The sequence below is a fragment of the Strongylocentrotus purpuratus genome, unplaced genomic scaffold, assembly GCF_000002235.5.
Source record: "Strongylocentrotus purpuratus isolate Spur 01 unplaced genomic scaffold, Spur_5.0 spur5_scaffold_17, whole genome shotgun sequence".
Classification (NCBI taxonomy): Eukaryota; Metazoa; Echinodermata; class Echinoidea; order Camarodonta; family Strongylocentrotidae; genus Strongylocentrotus; species Strongylocentrotus purpuratus.
This window is the reverse complement of record NW_022145602.1, coordinates 382055-407888: the sequence shown is the minus strand read 5'-3', so window position 1 is coordinate 407888 and position 25834 is coordinate 382055. Positions and strand designations below refer to the sequence as shown.

General features: G+C 38.2%; 1 protein-coding gene across 25 annotated transcripts in view; it reads right to left on the bottom strand.

Annotated features, from left to right (window-relative positions):
* LOC576912 (CUGBP Elav-like family member 1) overlaps positions 1 to 25528 on the bottom strand; it is a 72780-nt gene extending 47252 nt beyond the window's left edge. For 10 of the 25 annotated variants that reach the window (XM_030988391.1, XM_030988380.1, XM_030988394.1 and 7 more), the window contains exons 1-3: positions 21423 to 21563; positions 16748 to 16973; positions 16207 to 16289 (exon numbers count right to left, since the gene is read on the bottom strand). In XM_030988391.1, the coding sequence (XP_030844251.1) occupies positions 16207 to 16289; positions 16748 to 16973; positions 21423 to 21440 (327 nt within the window). In that variant the 5' untranslated portion in view covers positions 21441 to 21563. Of the gene's footprint in view, positions 1 to 16206; positions 16290 to 16747; positions 16974 to 19029; positions 19034 to 21422; positions 21566 to 25522 lie in introns of those variants that run through there. The other 15 variants (XM_030988372.1, XM_030988386.1, XM_030988389.1 and 12 more) reach the window with 5 other exon arrangements.
* Between the last annotated feature and the right edge of the window lie 306 nt (positions 25529 to 25834).

Genomic DNA, 25834 nt, shown 5'->3' with positions numbered 1-25834 from the left:
AAACAACATCTTCCATAGCATCCGCTCTGGTTATTTGTCTGAGAGCTCTATTCATTTCCATCTCTGTTCCGTCCACTCTCCATCTCTCATCCATGGGGGGTGTTTCACAAAGATTCTAAATCAAACTTAACTTTAAGTTGGACTTGAAAAATATGGAGAGCCATTTGTAGCATTAAAATAAAATATATTCAAAAGCAAGAATTCAAGTATTTTAGACTTTTCATAAATTCCACATCAAGAACATGAAATCTCCAATGATAATAGAAAATATGAATGATTTGAATCAACATTTTATGCCTTTTAAAACCTTTTACAAAATATTTTCAAAGATGCTGACGGCTTTCCATAATGGTTAAGTCCAACTTAGAGAGAATTTCAACTTAGGATCTTTGTGAAACAACCCCCTGGTCTGTGATGTCATGCATGTCTCTCCGCCATGATGGAAAGAGGAGATTCTCTGGCAAGATTCAAAGGGGTTTCCGAGTTTCCTACTCATCACCAGATTTTGGTCAAAACTATATTTGATCACTTAATGAGAATCAATATCCTGAGCTACAGCTATATACAGAGATTCAATACTATGTTTCCCCAGCTATAGCTACAAATATATCATTTAAGGCTACCAATTTCTTTGCTACTGGCATCCATTTAACACCCAGGCGGAGAGAGGCAAATGTAGATTAATGTCTTGTCAAAGGTAATTGGTGGTTGCACCAAGGCTCGAACCCATGACTTTCGCATCTCACGCCAAGCATTCAAACCATTTGACCACAAGGCCTCTATCAAAAGGGTTAAAGCGCAAGTTCTCATGCCGGGAGGGGGGAGGGAGGGAGAAATTTCCTATTTTAAGCTCTGCAGTGCACTCAGCCTGGGGCTAATCAGAGTGAAAATGGCCGAGTAAAATATCCAGAAGTTAGATAGGCTTGGTAGCACAGGTAGTCAGGTGAGTGATACACATAGCCTCTCATCCAGTCTAAATTGCCAGGACTTTTAAAGCAAAAAAATTGAAACCTAGCACAGAGTGGAATATTGGGGACCTCATATTTTTTTTTTAATCAGTATATCTGCTCTGAAAAATGGTGGGATTTCCATGGGGGCCATTTTCATAGTTTCTCTCCTTTTTTGAAATTTGTTCGCACATCTGGACCTAAGTATTTGACCAATTATTCATCAATGCCTAAAAAGTTTCTTTAAAAAAAGATGAATGAATATAAAATTGATAAACTGTCAATCAGAGCGTGCCGATGATATTGACTACTGAGAGCCAAGCAAAAAAGAAAGTGAATTGTTTTAGACCAATCTGACTCTCATTATTGGCTGAAAGGTAGACTATTTATTTCTGTTAATTGGGAGCAATTTCCTGGCATCAAGCTGGTGTTAAATCGTCTCAAAAGAGTGCGTTGCCATGGGTGACGGACCAGTTCATCCAAACCCAGAACTCATAAAGCCTCTTAATTACTTGTGTGAGCATCTAGACTGAAATCCAATAACCGGACTAATTCCAGCTCCATCCCACTCACCAGCAGACCGGGATGCTATCCATGTAAAGAAACCTGCGCACAAATTCCCACCAATTTATCCCGCCTTCCAAGATACCTTCAGTATCCAAGGAAATATTACACGGGTATTTACCTTTCCAATTCTCCAGACACTGTCACATGACCCCCTTCATGATATAGACAATTCATCCTAAACATTACTGGTTGATGAGTTTTTCAGATTAAAAATATAAAGAAGCATCTTCTTCAAGTTCTTCATATCAATCATCTCAATACTACTACAAATCTAGGTTCGTGAAAATGCAGTAATTTGCAGCAAAATGTGAACAGAAGAAATAGAATAAGTTCGATTATGTATGATTTTGGAGCATGACTGAAACAATATCATATTTGCTATTTAACATTATATTTCTAATGCATGAAGTCAGGTTCTTGTTTTCATTTATGATTGAACTATTATATGTCGATGTACATCTAAAACCCAATTTCATGTTTTCTTGTATTTTACTGTATATACGACATTAGTCTATTTTTTTACAATAAAACTGAATTGAATTGAATTGACAATACAGGTATCATAATGGTCCTTTGAGAGCTAACACAGTCGGCAATAAGCTTTGAACGCACTACCCCTAATTCCAGAAATATATTTTACATTTGTCACTTACCGGTACATAGAGTTCTCAAATGTACACAGGTAATAGCTATTCCAGGTAGCCACTCAACAACAGCATTGCATGACTTAGCTCACTTGCACCGATGTTCAATTTGATCAATAATCCAAGCCATAGATTCATTTGCATGTGTATGTCTACACCTGTCTTTTTGTTTGTTTTCTCTTTTCCATTATACTAACATCATACATATTCTCCCTTTCACAGCATGTCTATGTTGTTCTTTTAATCAAAGTGCTGTCTCTCCTTTACCTATATATTTTAATTCTAACGAAATTGGTGTTCTATCACAAAACTACAAATTTTTTAAAATAGAAATTCCACATTTTTGCTACAAGCTCATTTATGATATGTACAATTGTTACATCCTGTACCCCCAATGTGCATATTTTTTAAATAATTTATTTGTGGAACATTTCAGGGGCAGCAGAAAAACTAGAATACACATATTTTACATTTTGACCTCTCTTTAAATACATCCAAATTGAACACATTTTTGGAAGATTAAGAGGTGAATTATAACCTGCCTGCACTATTTCTTTATCCTTTCATATCCAAACTTGACTGGTGTGCTTCAGCCAGGCAGGCAGGCACACACCTATGACGTGATACAGGTTTAATATGGTGATTATAATATCTCATTTCTAATCAGTATTTTTCTCGCCTCGCCTCGCCTACATGTGTAAGACAGACCTGTGAGAAAGATACCCCTGCTGGTCTATGCTTGATCACATTCTCATGAAGGAGCTGAGCTAGATCTGCCACGGTGGGCAAGGCGAAGCTTTTCTCACCCCCAGACCATATGGTGGAGATGTGGTGGAGATGAAGTGGGGGGGGGGGGGGGGGGGGGAGAGAGGGGAGGAGAAGGAGAGGAAGGGAGAGGAAGGAGAGAAGGGGGAGAAGAAGAGAAATGGGAGAGAAAGAGAGAGAAGAGAGAGAGAGAGAGAGAGAGAGAGAGAGAGAGAGAGAGAGAGAGAGAAGAGAGGAAGAAAGAGAGAGAAAAAGAGAGAAAGAGAGAGAAACAGAGAGAGAGAGAGAGAGAGAGAGAGAAGGGAGAGAGTGGAGAGGGGAGGGGGAGGAGGAGGGGAAGAAAGAGGATATGAAATAGGAGACGAAACATATTAAGGAGACAAGGCGATAAGGAGACAAGGCGATAAGAAGCAAACAGATCAATGCTGTAGTAGTATATGAAGAGAGAAGAGATGAATATAAGAGAAGAGATGAATATAAGATAAAAGGACAAAATGAGAAATGTGAAGAAAAAAATGAACTGAATTGCACGGGAAAGACAGAGACGGAGTTGGATAGCAATTGACTGAGGGAGACGGAGGGATAAGATATGAATATGAAAAGAGATATGATTAACAATATAGCTATGACATGGAGACAAGAATATAGAGAGCAGAATACCCCCAAGAAAAGAGGGCATCTCTGACAGAGAAGTCAGCCAGAACCTCAGGGGTAGCAGCATATGATGAAACCCCTCCAGCTAGCTGCTCACATCCACATGAATACTTTACCAAAGAGAGAGAGAGAGAGAGAGAGAGAGAGCTCATCATCATATTAAAGGTAGTAGGTGTGAGAAGATGACATCCTTCTCATTCTCCCTTCAATAACAATGCCTGAAGATAGGAATGAATCACTCCACAATAGAACAATTCTTCTTCTTCATATTCTCATCATGTTGAATTCAATTAGAAAGTATGAAGATATTGGCCTAAATAATAAGATTACAGGCTTCAGGAAAAACAGCATGTATATCCTCAGAAAAAGAAAGACAAGATACTAACAAAATATCCCTATTTCTTTGCTACTAAAAAGGAAATACAAGGAAATACAAGGAAAATGAAAACAAAGAAGACTAGCAAACAGATGAACTTTTTCTTCCAGGAACCTATATTATACAAGCCCTGCTTTTTAATAAGTTCCTCACATTCTACTTATCTATTATATGAATTGAGAATCATTGACATGTGCTCATTTATACTACAATTGTAATGTTTAATTTGTTATTTTATATGTATGTTTATATTTTTGTAAAATGTGGATCATTAAACTTGAAACTTGAAACTATCCTAAGATTCATATAAAAATCAGATCAAAGTTAAAATAGAATGATTTCAGATCAGAGGAGAAAAAACCTTCCTCTCCACAAAATATCAAGTAAATATTTATTCACCACTTAATATTACAACACTGTAAAATATGCAAGCACTCGAACTAAACAAACAAGGATATCTTCACTACAATAAACCATTCATAAAAATACAAAAGCGGCCAAGTTTATGACTGAAGAATAAACAGTTTCCAATGCTGTATCTAAAGGGCATGAAACATTACATGTCACTGTATGAATACTCTTTGTATTGAATTGATATGATTGATTTGATTGTATTTATTATTTACCAATGATTCAAACAGTTATTACAGGTTAAGCAAATATAAAATTCAGCTACATGAAAATTTATCCAGGCTTGTAATTACTTCTGCAGAAAAGGGAAAAGGAAAACCACACAACATGGCACAGTGGATAATGCACAGTGCATACAGTTGCGCCAGGATTCACAAGCAAAGGCCTGAGTCTCTGAAATGTTAATTGTTCACTGAGCAGGACAGTAAATGGGAGGTCTCAAGGGGTCTCTTCATTATCCTTCTTGCTTCTGACCCTTCACAGGAGTTGACCCCAAGACTTGACCCCTGACTCCCAACTTGACCTCTCACACACCATACAATAACCAAGGGCTTTCTTCATGCTACTGCAGGGACTCCCAAAGGTATAGTAAGATATTGGATCTCTCAGCGCTCTGCTAAACTGAATAGTTGTGATAGGTAGTAACCACACAGGCAGTGCAGAGACTTCAAATATCTTCCTCACAGAGCAAGAAAGGCATTGGCCACAGTTTTTTAAGATTTTTTTTTTTTTTTTGTGGGGAGGGGGGGGGGGGGGGGGGGGGGGAGCAGGGGAGGGTTCACCATATTTGAGCTAAATGTGCTTGGTTATGCAGAGATCAGTATTTGATTAATCCTCCTTTGTAAAGGAAGAATGATATAAAAATATTGGTGCAAATTACCAACTGAATAGGACTAAGTTGAGAAATAAGAAGATGTTTGCTTATTCCTAGCTAGGAGGGCATTAACTCTGTGGTAAATTATATGACTTAACTCCCTTTTGGCTCCAAACAAGACAGTTTTACATCTCTTCCAGATTTCTTGACGGATGACTTGGATGATACTAGATCTTCTTTGATTGATAGAATTGAATTAGAGAAAAGGTGTGCACAGGTGCAAACTGGTATCATGTTCTCAATATCGTCTCATCGCCTGACACCCCCCCCCCCCCCCACCCATTCTATCTCTCTCTCTTTCTCCTCTAATCTGTTCATTTCCTTGATCCTTTCTCTCTCGTTCCTATCATTCTTCTTCACGCCCTTCTTTTCTCTCCTCAAATTTTCTTCCTCCCCCCCCCCTCTCCCATCATCCATATCTCCATCTTTGCGTTCCTCTCTACATTTCTCTCCCCATCTCTTTCTGTTTTTAAACATATTCTTTCTCTCTGCATATCTGTCTAGTCACTGTATCCGTCCCCTCAACACCTCTCCACTCTTTCTCCCTTCCTCTCTTCATCTTTTTCCCTGTTTGAACACCTATCATAATATCTATATGATGTATTGTATCATCTAATGAGCACACACGTATCTATCCCCACACACCTAACAAGATTCACAAGAAGCTCTCCAAGCAAATCAAGTAGATTATAAACCAAGCACAGGAAATCCTCTAATCATTTCTCTCACTTGGATCAAATTATTTGACGAAGTTATTTGGGTCATACGAGAAGTTCAGCAAAATTGTGAGAGGAATGGAAACGGTGAGAAATGTTGAAGTGGCATATTACAAGTCTTGCAAGCTAAAACACTATTTTCTTATTGAAGTTAATACACAACTTCATTTATCTTTAATTCTATCTCCTTACTAGTTTTTTAAAGATCCCCGACCTCCTGTCCAATACTTTGCCCTCTCCTCTTCTTATATCTGCCCCCTCACATACTTGTTTCCTGCTCATTTCCCTTTCTTCCTCATACCTGACATCTCTTCTTCCACTATCCTCTCTTCTCCCTTCTTTTCTCCTTCCTCTTACCCTTACCCCTCCCACGTATCACTACCATCCCCATTTCCCCTCCTCTTACCCCTCTTCCTTTCCCTTCCCCCTTCACAGCTCCCCTTACCCCTCCATCTCACACCTCCCCTTACCTCTCCCAGATTCGCCCCTGTATTTCTCTTTATCCATCCTCCACTCTCCAATCTCCCAGTCACCATACCTACATTGAAGAGTAGTGCAAGCACAGACTTTAATACCACACTCAATTCCATAACACCTTGAGCTGACCCTAGCTCTGTCTGTCTCTGGCTATGTCAGGAGCAACTAAAGTACAGAGCCTATGGGGTGCAGTAGACCGTACAGTCTACATAGTCTCAAAGCTCAGACACTTTGACACGCACAGCAACTCAATAGTTTGTGTCTACAAACCAATGTCAAAGATAGGAGGAGGAGGAGGAGGAGGAGGAGGAGGAGGAGGAGGAGGAGGAGGAGGAGGAGGAGGAGGAGGAGGAGGATGAGGAGGAGGAGGAGGAGAAGGATGAGGAGGAGAAGGATGAGGAGGAGGAGGAGGAGGAGGAGGAGGAGGAGGAAAGAGGATAGATATAGACCTAGATACCAGGTTCGCATCTGAGATGCGGGTGAATTCCAGGAGATGATAAGACCTGAGAATCTGGGATGAGACCCACAGACAAGATGAAAGAAGAAATTGGAGTCGGAACGCATCCAACCGACAAAAGATCCCGGAAAGGAATTTGCACTTTTCGAAAATGCAATTAGGCAGAGCTGGAGACTTACTGTCAGCCCCAGCAAGCAAATTTGTATCATGGAAGAAACGAATGTTTAACAAGCCGGCGTAAAGGCTTCATGTTATTCACTCGGAGAGGGGTCAGATTTAGGGTCAAACTTAATGGGGCATTAGGGGTCTATCCAATTAAAAGAGATGGAGCCATGTAAAGCACATACCAAAGGTATATTTATTGAGATATCTTAGGAGATAAGAGACTTGTCTCATAAAGGTTGAAGGCACATGAGGAGGATTAACAATAAGTGATGATGTTAGGTCAGGACATGGACTAGTGGTACAGGGTACCTCATAAAAAGAGTCTCACATGCGCTCCCTAATACTCAATGAGTAATGAAGTGCAAAAAAGAAATCGTAACAAAAAATAAAATGTTTTAATATGTGCAATGCTTTATAAATGCATGCAATTGACTGGTAACAATTTAGAACTGTTGAAAAAAAGTAATACCCTATAACTCGATGAATATGTCGCTGGTCTGGTTTGATGTATAGTCCCTATGGTGTAAGTTAAACAAGAACGACTGGTAGCACTATTAGGACTGTCTGAATCCTCAAATATTACTTCCACATTGCCACGACATTGCATCATAACCTATTGGACAATTTTTTTGATGGAACACCCTGTACAGTGTAATGGTTGATTTATTTGTTATGAATTGTATTATTAGCAACCTAGTTCCAACTAAGGCACTAATAGACGTTGATTATCTAAATACATGTATGTCACTCAACGTTACTCTCTTGCAAACCTACTACGTTTAATAAGTTCAATCCTGTAATGGATGAATAGACATTGAGATAAAAGTAACACTAACAGAAGAAGAGATATTATATTTTAAACACAAATTAAGCAATAATCCGGGTGCATGTTGGTAAACTTCCTCCAAAGATTTGTTTACAATATCTTTTATAATTCATAAGCTACAAACATACTGACCATTAGTAACTGAGAAACTCCTAATACATGCTCAGAAGTCTCTTTTTCATACAAAGTAAATGGACCCTGTGGAGCTTTTGCTGTAATTCCCCTTCAACAGGGGCTCTATTTGGATTTGATAGACTAAACGTTAATTTACTTTCCATCAATTTTTACCTATCATAAGGGAGGTTTTTTTTACAGCTCTTTTCAAGCTTTCCATAGCTGTTTCACTCACTGCTCCCACAGACCTATCTTTAACACAGAAAGGAGAAAAGTAGAATTTGACTCTGAAAATATTCAACCGAAGACCCGATACTCAGCATGAATTCCTGTTGTCCCAAACTATATTTATCTGTTGTCTGACATGAGTTCAATAAATGTCACAGCGAAGTCGGGTTCAAATGCAATACCACAACTGACCCTTTGACCTTTGACCTTAACCCAGCATGTGAAAAAGTTTTGGCACAGTTCACTTCACAGCAGTCAGATTTATGCTCCATCAAATGGCCTCACATCAAGGCTCTCAAGATTTATCATTGTATCAGCATTTCTTAAAGCCCGTGCAAAACCATAAAGAGAAATCTATTATTCAATTGGGTTGATGGAACTGCGAAGAAATAAAAATCTAAAGAGAAGCGTTGTGCTATCTCTGTATAAGATTAAAAGACAAAAATAGACTTGCGTTTATTAAATATAAATATTTAATTGTCCTTGAACCAGACTATATATCATACATACGGCTTCTCTATGAAAAGGCATGTTAGACACAGCAGGTGCATTTCTTGTTCCTCAGAATAGACGATGGGTTAATGAGAAGGTCTTTATACCGCTGATATTAAATAATGAAAAGGTCACATGTGCTGAGGATTAAGCCCTGTTACTGCTCTAATTGCATTTTACACTTTTAACTATGAACAAGACCGGGTGAAATTAACTCATCTCTAGAGAGCCAGAAGGGTGTTAACTCTTAACACCTTGGATAGTTAACACCTTAGATATGCAGTTAACACCCTTCTGCTTCCCAGCAGATAAACACACTGCAGATGAATGGATCATTGAGAATGAGAGGGAAGTATATTAGTATAATCACTATTAGTGAGAGACTGCAGAATGCAATCCACCTTCAACAGTGCAATTTTGTCTAATGGGCAATTTTATGACTTGTTTTCCGTCACATTGCAAATATAATATTATTCATTAATATCTGTTATTCTGCACCACTATTTACTCTCATATTATTCTGCTCATTTAAATGAACTAACATTTCATGAATTCTTAGAGCGAGTTCATTACAAATAAACATGAAATAAATTAAGGAACCTGGAAGAATGAACTCTGTTCTTGGCTGAAGGGGATCAAGCGATAGATGGAGCAAGAAGTGCTTAGTCACCTAGATTCCAGGATGTTGTGAGGGGGAAGGTCCCAGGCCTAGGTCACCTCCCGAGAGGGGCGGACCTAGACAGGTCTCAGACTTCCAAGGAAGTGATGAATTTCCTTGATAACCATCTTACATGATTCCTCACTAGGGCCCTCTCCATCAAACGTCACAACACTACACTTACAATCTACTTGACCTGCTCAACAAGCTAGACAGGACATGTTCACATTCACAAGATTAATCTTAATGGCCTACGTTCACAAAGGAGGCATATACAATGGTCTAAACCAAGCTTTATCAAGATCCAAACCATGTTGTTAATATCTGAAGTGGACTAAAATAAGTGTCTTTAAGTGCTGATTCATTTGACCAAAGGCTATGGACACACTATGCTAAGAGGTTTAAACCATAGTTTAACTTTAAAACAAATCTTCAAGTTTATACCATAGTATAAATTAAAGTTGAATGTTGAAGGCTGTCGTTTAAGATAGATGTCATCTACTAATTCCAACCAATGACTACAATCATACAAGACTTGAGTTCAGGAAATTGGACCAATCATCTTAAAAAAACCTTGTCCTCTCTGAAGAATCATAAGAATTGCAGCTCCTATAACCACAAATAATCTTTACAATGTGATAGATTTCAGATATAACCAATACAGGTTTTAACTACTCAGATTGGACAGTTATTTTTAAAGCAACCTTTCCACCTCTAAGTACATCTTCACTAAACTCTTGTTACAGAAATACTTTGTCCCAGCACTTAATATTCAAGTGGCCCTCTCTATCAATGTTTCCCCCGTATGCAAGGGAAGACCAGAGAGAAAGAGGGGATGGTGGGTGGGTGGGTGGGTGGGGGAGAGAGAGAGAGAGAGAGAGAGAGAGAGGGGGGGGAGTGGGGGGTAGAGAGAGGGGGGAGTGGGGGGTAGAGAGAGGGGGGTGGAGAGGGGGTAGAGTGTGAGAGAGAAAGAGAGAGAGAGAGAGAGAGAAGGGGGTAGAGAGAGAGAGAGAGAGAAGGGGGTAGAGAGAGAGAGAGAGAGAGCACAAATTGCTTCCGATTCTAACCTTTCAACAGCTCATTTCCAGGTTCACGTCCCAGGAGTACAAACAAAAATTGAGCAGATCAGCAAGCGAATAATCATGCAAACTCTGTGACTTTACAATCGAACTACCAGCAAAATGAAGAATGGGGAGCTTGGACTCAAATCTATGATATTCTACGCATCACTTCACTTTGTTTGGTTCATAGACTGTTATTGAAAACTGCTGAAATATGTATTCCAATCTTCTTTCAAGGTTACTGTTTATATACATCACATCCTGTCACAAATATTTCACTGTTAAAAACAGCCCCCAAAATGTGTGCTAATCAGCAATTGATATTTTGAAATATCATAGATACAAAATCATTCTAATTTCTGTTGATAAGCCTGCTTTATTCTCTCAAACATTTACATTAATTTCTGGTGAATATTCAACGACGGACGCCCTACATTGAAGTGCTTGGAATCAGAGGTAAACTAGGCAGACTTAATTTTTATGATAAATCTTAAAAACATGTTTGACGATACTTTCTCAGAGTATGCTTCACATACCGGTATTACCATTGTTTCAATCCCCTCGTATAAAAACAAAAATGTATAACTCCATTAGTTTCCATAACCCTCACAGGACGAGCTGCGATTTCCTTCCCATCAATAGAAAATCATTCAACTTAATTTGCATCTAAACAGAAAGAAAAATAGAAAGAAAAACATACCAAAAACAGAGAGGGTAAAGACAGAGAAAGGGGTCCGTCTGATAATCCAGGTAACAAAGTTGGTCTAGGTGGGCCATTGAAAATAAACATGGCAGGCACAATGACAAAGCTCTACCAAGGTTTACTCAGCAAACATCAAGGCATGAGTACAACACCTAGAATATTTTTGTAAAGAAAAAGCCAGACGAAAATGTTTTGTGTTTGGGCTCTCTGTTTGAAGAGTAAGCGCAGCTCTATTCTTCTCAGATTTTAGGGTTTAATCTGCCAGGGTGGGGGAGGAAGGAGGCTTTTGAATCTTTATTTTTAAAGTTCAAAGCACCTGCTTAACCCTTTAGTCCTCGATGTACATCATTTTGTGGCAAGGGGGGGGGGGGTGACCCCCTCTTAATGTTGTATGATCAGAAATCCCTTGTAGTTTTGCTTATTTTTTGTGGGATGGAGAGGGCTTCTCCTGAAGCCTTCCTTGATTTAAAATATTGAAAGCAGCGACCAAAACTCGCCTTCTCACAGGGTCTGGTACATGTATATTGATTTCCCCATCTCCCAATAAAATGTTGAAACTGTGGGCATTCTGAGTTATGCATCAGACCCCTCTAAATGTTGAGCCCCCCTCCCCCGCCCTTCTCACAGCCCATTATTCTTTATTCATTTCCATCTACATGCTGTGGTTGCTGTCAACAATAAATATACTAATATCAATCTAAAATCAGATCAAAAGGGATTAAGCCATCATATCAGGGAACACTTGTGAACACCCCCCAAATCTACATCTCATTACATGTAGATGACGTCCAATTCAAATTCATATCAAGAATAACACCGTCCATGCACTCCTCTTTTATTTGTTTGAAACTGGTATATTTCTATTCATAACATACACGAGCACGGAACACAAACACAAATAATTCCTCGCATGGTTTCGTCCCATTTCCATAACAACCAGAGCAAATCATGCCCAATTTCCAGACTCTTCAATTTATTCATAGAATTCCGCAGATCATGAGCCTCTAGACAATATATAACTTGATTTACTTTCCACTCTGCTTCTGCTGATTTCCTTTACTTCATTTTGGTCATTAAGACACAGAAGGAGTTTGTTTTCCATTATCAAAATGAATTTCGTACCATTTATGCTATATTTTCTTCATTTATGCCATATTTTCATCACGCATTTCAATTTTTTTGTTATGACCCGAGGACATGACCCATTTGGTGCAGACATACGTCACGTGTCACGAGGAGGTTTGGATGAAGAAAGAAAGATGTATGATGATGGACCTGCACAGATAGAATCTAACAGAGGAAGAACTTAAAGAGAAAGTTGCCTCAATTTTTTAGGTTCTGCAGCTTCTATGGCAGAAATTCATATTGATGCAATATTTTGAAGTACTTTGTATCTAGCAGAAAGACACAATATTGATTCATATTATTATTAATAGTCATCCAAAATAATGAGGATCCATCTAGATTCCTGACTAACATATTGCTAACAATTAAAGAATAAAGGAGTCAATAGTAATACCCCTTCACCTCACCCCCCCCCCACCCCACCCCTCCCATCTGTAGTAATATTTAGATAACCTCCATCTTTTTTGCGATACATTTCTTCTACAGTAATCTTTATCCTTTTGACAAGCATCAAAAGTCATTTCCTAATCTTGCAAAACTAATAAGTCTTTATTTCTTCACCTTGAGTTCCCCTCTCCCAAATCCTTCCTTATTGATCCGGATAAACCATAAAGCCAATTTCATAGCGATGTTTTCCTGAATTCATTCATGTGCCGCACCTGTAACCTATTGTAACTTTGTTCCTCTTTCCTTTTCTTCCAAATCAGAAAGATCTTCATTTGTTCCCTTTTCATTCGATCGCATTCATTCATAACATCCATGACTCATCAATGTTGGCCTCGTCAAACCCAACTTCAAAGCTTTTCTCTTTTATAATTCAAGTGAATAAAGAGGCTCACATGTATTTAATCCAGAAAACTTGTACAGAAATTGAACATTCAAGTCTAATGCTGCACTGTTCAAACAACCATAGAAATTTGTTTTTTTCGAGGTGTGCATTTCACTATTGAGAATGCACGGTGGTGGGTTTGAATAGAGGGCCTAGGGTGCATTAAATTGGTTTGGTTATGCTCCGATTGTAAGCAAACTTTGTGGGAAGAGTTCTATTTGCATTCTGGAACCAGAGAAGTTTGAGAACAAGTGTATGTTTGATTGTACCACAAACAATGTAACCAAGCAGGTATGAAAATACAAGTAAAACATGGCCACAAGTTTTTCTGTGTTGTTAAAATGATTTTGTTTTTCATGCATGCGGGACTAGAATACCAAACATGAGCAACAACCAATAGTCATGCAACGTCCTATTATTCCTGTGTGTTAGCTGACTTGTTTTTGAAAAAATTGTATCAATCATAATAAATGACCTTTTCCAACTGAAATTTGATAAAGGTTTTAAATGCAAAATAGGCATGATGTGCACTAGAATACATTTGAACAATTCAAATCTTGCTGCGATCCCCCCCCCCCTCCCCCCAATAAAAGGTGATACTATAAATTAGACTGAAATGTACTTTATTCCTGCTTCACATTTTCATACAAAGGAACGAGGGCCTTTACTTGATACAATTTTTTTCTCTATTTATCAGAATTCTTCCTCCTTTCCACTTATGATTCAACTAAACTAGCACATCATGGTAACAACTCACTGGCAGACTAAAATCACACAAACAACTCTCATTTCCAATATCACAACAGGGCAGGTTCATACTGAAGATTCCTTGACAAGTGTGTCTTAGAGATAGACAAAGCCAACAGTCATTATACCTCAGTATCACTGGCAAACCCGATTCAAAACCAACTCCAAATTGACTCCAAACCGATTAATTTTGAGCCTATGGGGGTGATGTAGATGCTTGTAAATAATTGGTCTGTAATTGGTCTGGTTTTTATTTGCTGGTGTGGCTGAGGCATCACATGTCAGAGGAATATTGAATAAGAGGCAGGTTCTGACTTCCACATGGAACAGTTTTGCAATATTGTATTTGAAAATCTCACAAACCTATTCAAAGGATAATTACCCAAGTGCCTCTTGGAAATGTTCTTTACTTTGTATTTAATAATAATAATAATAATAGTGGCTACTTGTATAGCACACAGGTCCACCTTTCGGTGCTCATGGCGCTTATTTGTACGGTAGATTCATTCTCAGGAACAATAGGGATTTTCCAGGTGACCATTTTTCAAGAACATTTAGACTTACAAGATTACGTTTCTGAAGCTCTAAGGATCTGTAATGTGAACGAAGCTACTTACAAGCTAAATCAGGAAAACAACTCTCGCTCTAAATATCACAATCAGAGATAAAGTACACCAGTTGACTCTCACTCGGCCATTTCTAGCAGATTCCCTGGATTGAATCTGACACAGTAATTTAACAAGACAAATTACGTCCGCTAGATTCTTGCTTGCTTTCTGCTGCCGACGGGAGATGATTGCTGTCCACTTATCAGACTCAATGATGGACAAACGAAGAATCAGCCAAGAAACTCTTATAGACAGAAACTGTTATTTAGTGTATATCCTTAGATCGGAAGGAATGGGAAGCGTATGTCTTGAAGTTGATACTTTTAATACTAAACAGGACTAGTCAAATCACAACTATTGATACGCCAGGTTTCTTAGTTATTTCAAGGCCTTTATAACCGATGAAAACATTGAGTGTCTTTTCAACAAATTTACAACCCACATCTCCATACATCCTTGCAGTTAAATGATGCATATGAAATTTACTGAATTCTGTGACTTTACTTGATATTCATATACCGGTAATAAATCATTCAGAGAAGGGAGAGAAACAGAGTACAAGAGAAGAGGAGGAAGAGTAAAAGGTAGAAAGAGGGAGAGAGAGAGAGGGGAGAGAGATAATGTAGAGAGAGAGAGAGAGAGAGAGAGAGAAAGAGAATGAGAAGGAAAAGGCAATATAAATGAGGCAGATGACATATAGATAGAAAGTGATTGATCTTTTATTTACTCAGACCAACTCTAGAAGGTCCATACCTAGACCAAAGCAAACTTCACTTTCCCTCTCCCTCATCTCAAAGACCAGAAATAGCGAGCCAGAATTCCTCTATAGTCTCTGTCTACGTATCTTCTTATCAAACACATACCTCACTTCTCCTATCTCTACTATACACGCTTCTCAGCTATGGTCAAGAAATGAAATTTGTCCGCCATGTTTGATCAGCAAACAATCGGCTCTAGTCGCGGGCTCCTCGCGCCATAGAGCTTGTGCCATCGATGAAGCGAGGGAAAGCTGCTGAACCAACAATGTTTCATTTCAGCGAAGAAGATCCGGAGTCCCTGAGCTTTCTGACTGCATAGGGCTAAAGCATACAGCTGTGTCGAGAATTGTCTTATGAAGATGATTAATTCCCAGTGGTGCCTTGATGGGTATCCATTTGGTGTTTCGTTTTCTTCCTTCGTGCTAAAGCAAACTTTGTCTTGATGGACGGTTGAAACCGTCTAAGCAAAGAGACACACTGATCTCTTGGGCCATAGCTTCAAGCCTTCATACAATGTACTCATCTAGTAATCATATTAACGATGTCCATTCATAAATCAAAAACCAAACCACTCTCAATTAACGCCAGGGACTTGCACCAAACACAGAACACCAATTGACCATGTTAAATCTTTTGTTTCAAATATCTAGAGAGCTCTTGTGGTGTCATAACACAATAGCTTTGTGTTTAATAATCACTCTTTGGTGTTACATACCACAGAAAACCTTTATATCTCTCAACAACACAACATATCAGAAGAAATAAACACTAGCACCTGACACACAATCTCTGCTAAAACACAACCAGCATCATCACTCTTCTATTTTTAAACACCAGACAATAACACCTAACACCAAATCTGAATTCATAAATGGATATGGAAGGTATGCATTCAAGCTCTTTACACCTTACATTAACACCAAACATCATAAATGGATATGGAAGGTGTGTATTCAAGCTCTTTACACCTAACACTGAAGACTAAAATGGTATGGTGTACTTACCCCTGGTAAAACTTTTCTGTTGTGAAGTTCTTTCTGTGCTTTATCTGCTACGACACCAGAATAGAATGTGACAAATGCGCAACCTGGGTGTAGAAGAGAACAAACACATTAACACCAGAGTTCAAAGAACAGTCAAGTGCAATGTGAATGCAATACAGTTATAGAACGTGCTGATCCAAAAATATCACTCAGATCATCCCTCAATACTGTTTCCCCGTTTCCATTTCTCTTTGGATTATTTTTATTCAGACAATGGTGTTTTTAGCAAAGCAGTGGTGAGCCACAGAGAAAAGCAATGACAATATATTCTTGTTCAACAGATTGACATTGATTCTTAATAAAAATCATAATTTTCAGGAGTTATTCCAACCCCAAAACACTTATAGGTTGAACAGGATTTTGAAATCAATTTCTGACTGGGGTAATAATATGATTGCAGGGCCCTCAGGGAGAACAGTATGAATACTGATGAGGCTACCCTGGGTAAACAACACATATATTGTTATTATAATTATTATTATTTCTGCCATATTTCTCTCACCTTTACTTTCTCCTGTCTTCTTATCTCTGAGCACGTTGAGTTCATATACAGGACCAAACTCTGAGAACATCTCCCTCAGTTTATCTTCTTCGTATGCCTTGGGGATCTGACCAACGAACATCTTGAGCGAGTCTGGATCTGGTTGAGCGGTCTGGGGCGGGGGTACGCCCGAAATCTCGCCGGTATTCATCATCATCGGGGAATCGGGGTTTCCTGTTAAAGGTCTCTGTAAGATAAAAAAATAAAGAGATAAAAGTTAATGGTGATGACGACAATCACAATTTTGATATAAAGAAATAAGAAAGAACTTTAATTTTGCTTAAGACGATAACGATGGAGACATAAATAGTTTACAATCTTACCAATATAGCAAAAACAATCAACCCAAGAAAATGATCAATTTATGCATGGTACAGCCCCCCCCCCCTTTTGTTGTTGTTGTTGGAGTAGACACATTTCGCAATGCTATGTAGGAATGAAATATGTTCGTTACATCTCACCCCCTTGCAAAAATGCTCTGCAGTCCCTGCTTAGGGTATGTTTCTGTTTGAATGAGATGAAGGGGTATGACGTAATATGCAGGAACAACTAACCACATATTCACACGAGAGAATAAACCACATTTCCACATAGTACACTATGCCTTGCATATACATGTAGATGCATTCATCACATCTGCTATGCATGTGTATGAATTTATTTTAAACCCATCTGTTTCTTCCACACATACTCAGCATGGTTCATATTGATTAATATTCATAACATATGGCAAAGTCTAGGACCTGTTCACACGGATCATACTTGGATTAGAAAAGCTGATAGTTATGGAGTAGTATAAATGCAACTTCTAGTCTACCAATGAAGACACATCTACTTTTTTCTATCAACATGAAAAGAGCTAATGGTTATATCCCCCCCCCCCTCCCCCACCAGTTTCAAGTACAGGCGAATAAACATGAGGGGGGGGGGGATAGAGAAAGTATGCTACACAAATATTCACCAATGCAAAATGGCATGACTACAACTGACAGTCACAAAATCAATATTTCTCTTTTTTTATAAATATTTTGAAATGTCTTGTTGAATTTGAAGAAATCTATCAAAGAGTAACCGGTAAAGGGATGTATAAGAATGAACAGTACATCTGAAGAGGTTTATCTGGTGCTCATATTATGGCTAAGATTGAATTACAGGATAGACATATGTCTTGCACAGAGGGTCAGACGAATATTGCCTCATTACTGTCTCCAAATTGTTCTGCGTGATTCCAGGGAAATACAGCACATGTGATTTCCCAGCCAACACAACCAACACTCGTAGCGATGTACCTCAGTGCGTACTTTGTGCAATCTGGGTTTCCCATCCATACACCTACACAAATGTCAATAATTGCTCAAGAAGATCTCGAGATGTCTAGAGGGTTCCTAGATGAGCAAATCCAAGATGAGCTTCTACAAGATGCAAGGAATTTAAATGAGCTGTACTTTCATCTTTGTATGAGAACAATGAGGGCCTGATTCTATCAAAACAGTTTTTTGATTTATGAGAAAAACTTAATCTTGATAACTTTAAGAAACAAAGCATTTTTATCTCTGTGTTTAATATGAATAGTCTACGCTCATGTATTAGGAGCTACCTGTATTTCAACTTTCAAGGAGTGACTTCATGGTAAGGTAACGGTAAAGCCCAATAAATGTTACTCACAAGCCTAAATATATAGCTTTCATCAAATGAACTTTAATTCCACAATTGAAAGTGACCTAGTTTCTTTCTTCTTATCACCTTCCTGTTTTGCCATTTCCAATACTACCAAAATGAATTTTAGAAAGCTTTCAAACATTTCATAAATGAGCAAAATAGATTACACACTAAAAATCATGAAAAATATAAATACTTTTGGATAGCCTAAATAAAAGCTAGTACTAGTAATCATTATATCATTGCTCAGTGAAATGTACCTGTCTATGGTACACACCGTTAGGAGTCCGTTTCTGAGAGCCGGAGACTATCAAGCTATATTGGCAATTACTTGGGATATTTGGAGCAAGAGCTTAATGTAACTTTATTGCAATTTCCTTGAAGTGCGCATCAAGTGAAGGCCTAAAGAGAACCCTTTAAGACTAAGAGGATAAAATTGAAATGTTGAGATTGAAGAGAGAGAGAGAGGGGGGGGGGGGGGGGGACAAGAGATTGTGATGGTTCCATGAAGAGGATTGATGGAGGAAGAGGGTCCAGCCATGGAGTTGCATGCGGTATCACCAGACAGGTATCACCATGGCGACATTACTAAACAGCCAATTAATTAAAGGATTCCATGGAAGTTACCATTCATGGCAAAGTTACCATCAAAGATAAGTTTTATGTAACAGGCACCCTGGGCCTATATTCATAAGACATGGTTGTGAACTAACTGTATGTAATATTAATTGACAACTTACAATAGTAAGGTTTTATGAATATGGGCCTAGATTTCCTAAAATCTATAGACCTTGCAACACTGTTCCCTAGATTCAAATGATGAAATTCTGCAATATTATTACCTGTGAAATCTTTATGACATGACTCTATCAAATATAAGCGTAAAGTGTACAGGTGAGGAGAGACTTTTCTTTTTCTAATCGCAGTTGGAAGGTATGAAATGACATGACCTGATTAGCAGCATCAAATATGAAAAATATCCTATTGTGATCATTGTCTGCTGGCAGCCTTGGGCCAACACAAAGTGTTACCTGTGGGACTGAGCCGACATAAAAAGCTACCTGCGGGACTGAACGAGCCCATCACTCATCACTATTACTAAAATGGTCTTTGGATTTATTGTAAACAAAGACCAGGCCATGAGATTTACTAAGAGTTCTAGACTTGTGGCTGATATTTTCTGATGAGGGAGAAATAGATGCAAGATATGGATACAGAGTTAAAAGGCAACTCGATATGAGCATGTTGCAGTGACGGGCTATACGTCAGACACTTATTATGCTAATAATATTATATTCTCCAACAGCACATATCATATTATGTTATAACAATTCTTCGCATTTCTAAAAGACTTTGGATATCATCAATTATCACCGTAAATCACCAAAAAGTGACACAGAAAATAAATATATAAATCTTGCAGGCAGGCATGTAGTAATTAAAAACAAAACTGACATAATGGTATTTGCCTTTACTTGCTCTTTAGAAGAAAAATAAATCTGAGATAAACACCAAACCCTGATTGAATCCTTGAATGGATGCAAAATCTTTGAATCAATGCAAAACCCTGGTGACCTACATCAGAATAGATACTGTCTGTAATCTATCCCCTTCCCTTTTACCACAGAGAGAGAGAGAGACAGAGAGAGAGAGAGACAGAGAGAGAGAGAGAGACAGAGAGTGAGAAAGAGACAGATAGAGAGAGAAAGAGAGACAGAGAGAGAGAGAAAGAGAGAGAGAGAAAGAGAGACAGAGAGAGGGGGGTAAGGGGGGGCGGGGATGCTCGGGTTCTTCCCAAGGAAGTGTACAGTCTGAGCCTACAGACGGTGCTATGTATACTGAGCCATTGGGCCTACCTACGTAATCCCACGTAATGAAATCAGGATAGAGCGTGCTATAGGAGGAGAGAAGCGAGGCCAGAGCATGGCGGAGAGAAACCCTGACATTTAGATAGATATTCCCAACGCTGACAGATAGAGAGTCAACACCACTACCCAATACAATAGCTTTAATATTGATCATACCTAGCTGCTTTTCTTATGAATTCTGTATAAGTATTCACTGCCTTTGTATTAATTAATTATTTAATAATCAGTGCTACTCAATGTCTGTGTTACAAATCACTAGGCGGTGTTACACAGAAAAATCCCTTAAAAAATCCCTTGAAAAATCCTTTCGAAGGAGAATTTTCTTGCTTCGATAGAGGATTTTTAATAGGATGATTGATGACAGACAGCAATTAAGAGGATAACTAAAATCCAGATTTTTGGCCTCTGTGTGACACCACCTACTAGGTCTACATGTTTGAGGGCTATTCAGTTATGTACAACCTTACAAGTAAATGTCTAGACCTGACCTGTGCATACATCCATGGAAGTTGAAACTGATACATCTCGGTAAGATTGTTTGTTGAGAGGAAGAAAGGCATTAACTTGTATCCTTTAATACACACTTAATGCCCTCCTGGCTCTTAACAGAGGATGTTTTTTGTTACCTATTTTGTTAGAAAAATGTTGGATGAATAATTACAACATGTGTAAGCAGATAATTTCAGAGTATCTGAAGCATAACTCTGCCAAAATTTCTAAAAATTAATAAATTTAAAATCTTTGGAAAAATTTGAAAATGCATCTCATTGAATTACAGAATGTACAGAGAGAGTACAGTTGCTGCTATGTTCATTCTGAATGATGTTTATGAGCTTACATTAGCATAACTTCAGATGCCGCACGTATGTGTATTTGCCTGCACTGCATATGTGCATGTACATTGTCTGTTCGGAACCAGAAGGGCATTACCTCATATAGTTTAACACACAGTTCAACATTCTCCTGAGTGTGTACAGACGATATCCTACCATAACAATCCTTCCATTAAAGATGAGCACTCAAATCGTCTACCACTGGAAGACGAATGGTAAACCAGTTCTTCAACCTTCAAACGACATCTTAAGTAGATCTCAAATGACTTTACCTACCATGATCAAGAGAGCCATGTTCCCTCTACGTTCCCTTATAGCTCGCCCTATTTCTATCCTCGGCTCTTAGAAATATCGTCAAAACGAATGATCATACGTCTGCTAAGATGTATGCTAAATGCATTAGCTCCACATCTATCTACAGCTAGTAGTTTAGGTGGTAACTTTGACTGTGAAAAACCTCTTTCTCTTTCCATCTCTCCCTCTCTCTCTCTCTCTCTCTCTCTCTCTCTTTCTCTCTCTCTTGCTTGAATTTATTCACTGGAATGTAGATTAGAACCCTCCTATGTACCTTTGCATAATATACACACAATAACAATAGCAGATATGGACGCCTGAGTGCTGTGGTAGTATAGCGCAGGTATGCTGAGCATCTCAGGAATGCATCGTTGATTAGCTTCACTCTTTTTACCCCTCATCTTGCATTCCGGCTAAAGGTGCATTTCTGGGCCAGAATCTGTCAGTTAGTAACCCCATGTGCATCAGAATGAGGTCTTATCATCAGAAACATGTGCAAGGATGTTTCATGTTAACCCTCTTCCTACATTGTATGTGTGAAGTAGGCTTTAAAGTGTGCTAACCCGTTACCTAGAGGAACCAGTGGATCATGTATTAAGCCTATGGAAATCAGAGATTGTAGTTGTCAATGGGTTAAATTTACTTCAAATTTTCCATATCATCTCTTGCCATAACTGGTCCTTTACCATGGAGGATAAACATTAGAAAGAAAGAAAAAAAAAAAGGAAAGATTTAAAAAACAAGCTGGAACCTTTTGTCCATTTGTAGCCAGAAGGGCAGTAACTCATATAAACACAGGGTTAACGACCTTGTAGCACTAAACAGATGATTACATCTCTTAGGGCGCGTTCATGCTTGATTTTGACGGCCAGAATCAGGCATCTGTTACGCGTTCAGTTTAAAACACGATTGCGTTCATGCTCACTTTTGTAGAATCACCGAAAAACGGCGATCATGATCGCCGATCGTAAACTCACAAAAAGATGCGTTTACAATTTGTAAACGCGTTTAAATGGGGTCAACGCACTGACCTCTAGTGGGTCTACGTAGCATGCGCACACAGGTTTGCGAATCCAGCTGAAGGCCACCCAAGGAGAATTGCCTGGAGAAGTGAGCATGAACAGTGCACCGTGGAACTGCGATTACGATGAGCGTTTACGATGAGCGTTACAAATCGCTCATTCTGCCTTCAAAATCAAGCATGAACGCGCCCTTAGAAGCAATACTGGTGTTAACTCCATCTAAAGGTAGATGAGTCAATGCCCTTCTAGCTCCAAGCACATAATCTTAACATGATTGTGTTTGATGAATAAAGGGTTCATAAAACCCATTTAAAAGCAGCTGGTCCAAATAATTGAATTTTACACCATCAATAGAAATGTGTCTATGGCCATGCGGATGTGAAATGTATCACATTTGTCTAGAAAATAGTTGTGAAAATACACACAGTCACAGACAATGACATGTTGAATCTCAAGATTTAAGCTTCCCCTAAAAGGCTGATATTTCCTACTCTTGTTCATCCACAGATGAAAATTATTTTATGAATAAGAATAGTAAATTTTATGATTCATTTTTAAAATTATAATTCACTCAAATTGTGAATGGTCATTACAATATCTAATGATTAAAACGTAAAATATTCAATGAGTAACTTCCATACAAAGTTTGTGTGAGCCTAACAATCAGTACAATATTCTATGATTAAATATTCTGTATAATATCTTATGAGTAAATATTTGGTTTGTATGTCCGACAAAAGCAAATATAAGCCTGCCATACATATGCCAATATATTACATCAATTAATAAACAGAACAAATAAATTATATAAGCAGATGAACAAAAATTGCTACCTAGTTATCAAAAATGTATAACCCTTGCAAAATCAAATAAAGATCTTAGACAATATTGTAATGTGAAGAAAAGGGAGAAAAAAATCGCTATGGAAATGAGGGGAGTATATCAGATTAAAAATCAAGAATTTTCCATCAGAATTTAGTATTCCAATCAATGCTTGAGGGTAATAACAGGTCCAATCTTTTTTTTACTCTTTTTTCATCATTTCTAATAAGACCTATATTTCTACGACGGTTTCCTGCCCTCCAGTAGCGCTGATAATGATTGCAGAGAATAAATATCACAGCTCCATGTATTATGTATAATTGACTGATGCACTGGGGAAAGAGAAATGATGGCGGTATCACCTCGCGATCTTCGTTCTGACCTTCCTAGTGCAGAGGACCTACGTCAATTCCCTTTTGTGTTGATGTCCGTCGATGCCGCCGCGATCGAGAGGACACAAAATTGCAGATGAAATTATTTTGTTGCTTCATTATCTTTTTTATGTGATGTAAATCACGCATAATGACTTGATTATGATCTGGTGACGTAGGATCAATGCTCCTTTACATGTGTGAGATTTTGTTCCTCCTTCAAATGAAAGATAAGGGCGTCTAATGATACCAACTGTTACCCAGATAGATAGAAGGCAAACAAACAGATTGAGAACAAAAAAATTAACTCTTGTCTGCCGACAGAATTAATTTTTGAGATGTAACACAGATAGTTCACTAATATTATTCGAAAGTTGATAAGAATCAACGGAACACTGATTTTTTTTTCTCTCCAATTTTCTCCTTAAGTTATCTCTTTTCCCCTTCCTTTCAATTGTTTGTCTTTTCTTGTTTCTCTCTCTCTGTCTATGCAAGTCTTTCTTCCTCTCGAATACTCATTACAGTGTCACCTCCCTCTCTCCACTTTTAATTTCCCTCATATTTTCCTAGCTTTCATAAAAGGAAAATTTAAAAAATATCAAACAGAGGTAAACGAATTAAGATCTCACAAAGAGAGAATTCTGCTGAACCTCATCTATGAATGAAAACATTATTGTACAGCATAAGGAAGCAAGTTATGCAGTGTATCAGTAAGTTGGCCTACTTGTATGTAGGAAATGAGAACAAATTGCTAAAAAACCGACCAGTTATCATTTGTGCCAGCAAAATTTTTGGTGCTCTTTGGGAACTCTGAGAAAAAAATATGTATTGTATAACTTGACGATTCTAATACACAAGATATTGACTCATTGCTGAAGTCAAAATGTTTTTTAAAAAAAGGGGGAAAAAAGAAGTTAAAACTTGTATGCATTTATTGCAGCCAACGCAAGCCTGAGTGAAGGAACATTTGATAAGGGGGAAAGGGTGGAGACGAGAGAAAACAGCCCAAGATAGAGAGAACGTGAGAGCATGCACAACAATAGGAATCTGTATTTGCTATGCTTTTAGTTCCGCTCATAGGGACTCTTGTGATCGACACAATCTATTGTCGTGAACTTCCCTCGGACATATTACCCTGGATATGCTTTTTATGATTCAAAATAATAAAAAAATAATCCATTGGGGAATGTTTCTATGCTTCATCTTTTATGAATAGAAATATTCTCCTTTGGAAAGGTCCCTACAGAAATTGCCTCATACATGTATATATCGGGGTTGGAGGGGGGGGGGGGGATACATCAAGTGCTGCAAAAATTAGTGAGAGAAAAGATTTATGAATATAGGAATGCACTTTAGGTACCCTCCCTTGGCTATATACAGGTACCCTTGTTACCCTTGTGTAATTCTAATATGAATTAAAGAAAAGGTTGAGTTCTGGGGAGAGGTTGAAAATAATTTGTGAGCATGTCATTGTTATCACGCTAGTGTGGAAGAACATCTGAGACAAAATGTTCTCTGAAATACCTTCATATTCTAAATATGACATGCAAGAGCGTAAAAATGTGGGCCTCATTTTTATGACAGTGACAGTAGAAGCAAGGTTGACAAAAATATGAAAAATTATCTAGCCTCAAATAATTTGTCAGTTCATTGTATGGTTCACAAAGATTTTTTGCCAACATTTCCATGAAACCTGATCGTACTTCATGTATAGGGCTACAACTTGCCTACAGCTCTCTCAAGAAATGGTTCAGAAGTCGATACTTAATGAATGGTACCAATTCTGATCACACAAAATGCTTGTTGCTTTTGAATTAACTATATTTAATATCAATAAGATAAGCATCTGGTCGGAAGAAAACAACACTTCATGTTTCACTGAAATCATTCATATAATGACAATGATTCAGAAACAGGATTATACAGTCAAACCTGTCTATAGCGATTGCCCAAGGGAAACACAAATAGTCTTTGTAGACAGGTGGCCATTAAAGCAGGTTTGACTATACAAGACCATTTGGATTAAGGCAAAATGCCAATGCACAACTGAGCTATTCATTGGAAGTGAACCACTTTAGTATTCATCTGTCAAATGTCAACTCCACTTCTCTTTCCAGGTCTCTATTCAATCCACCATTCATTACCCTCACACCGAACCAAGGCGTCTATTGTGCTTTCC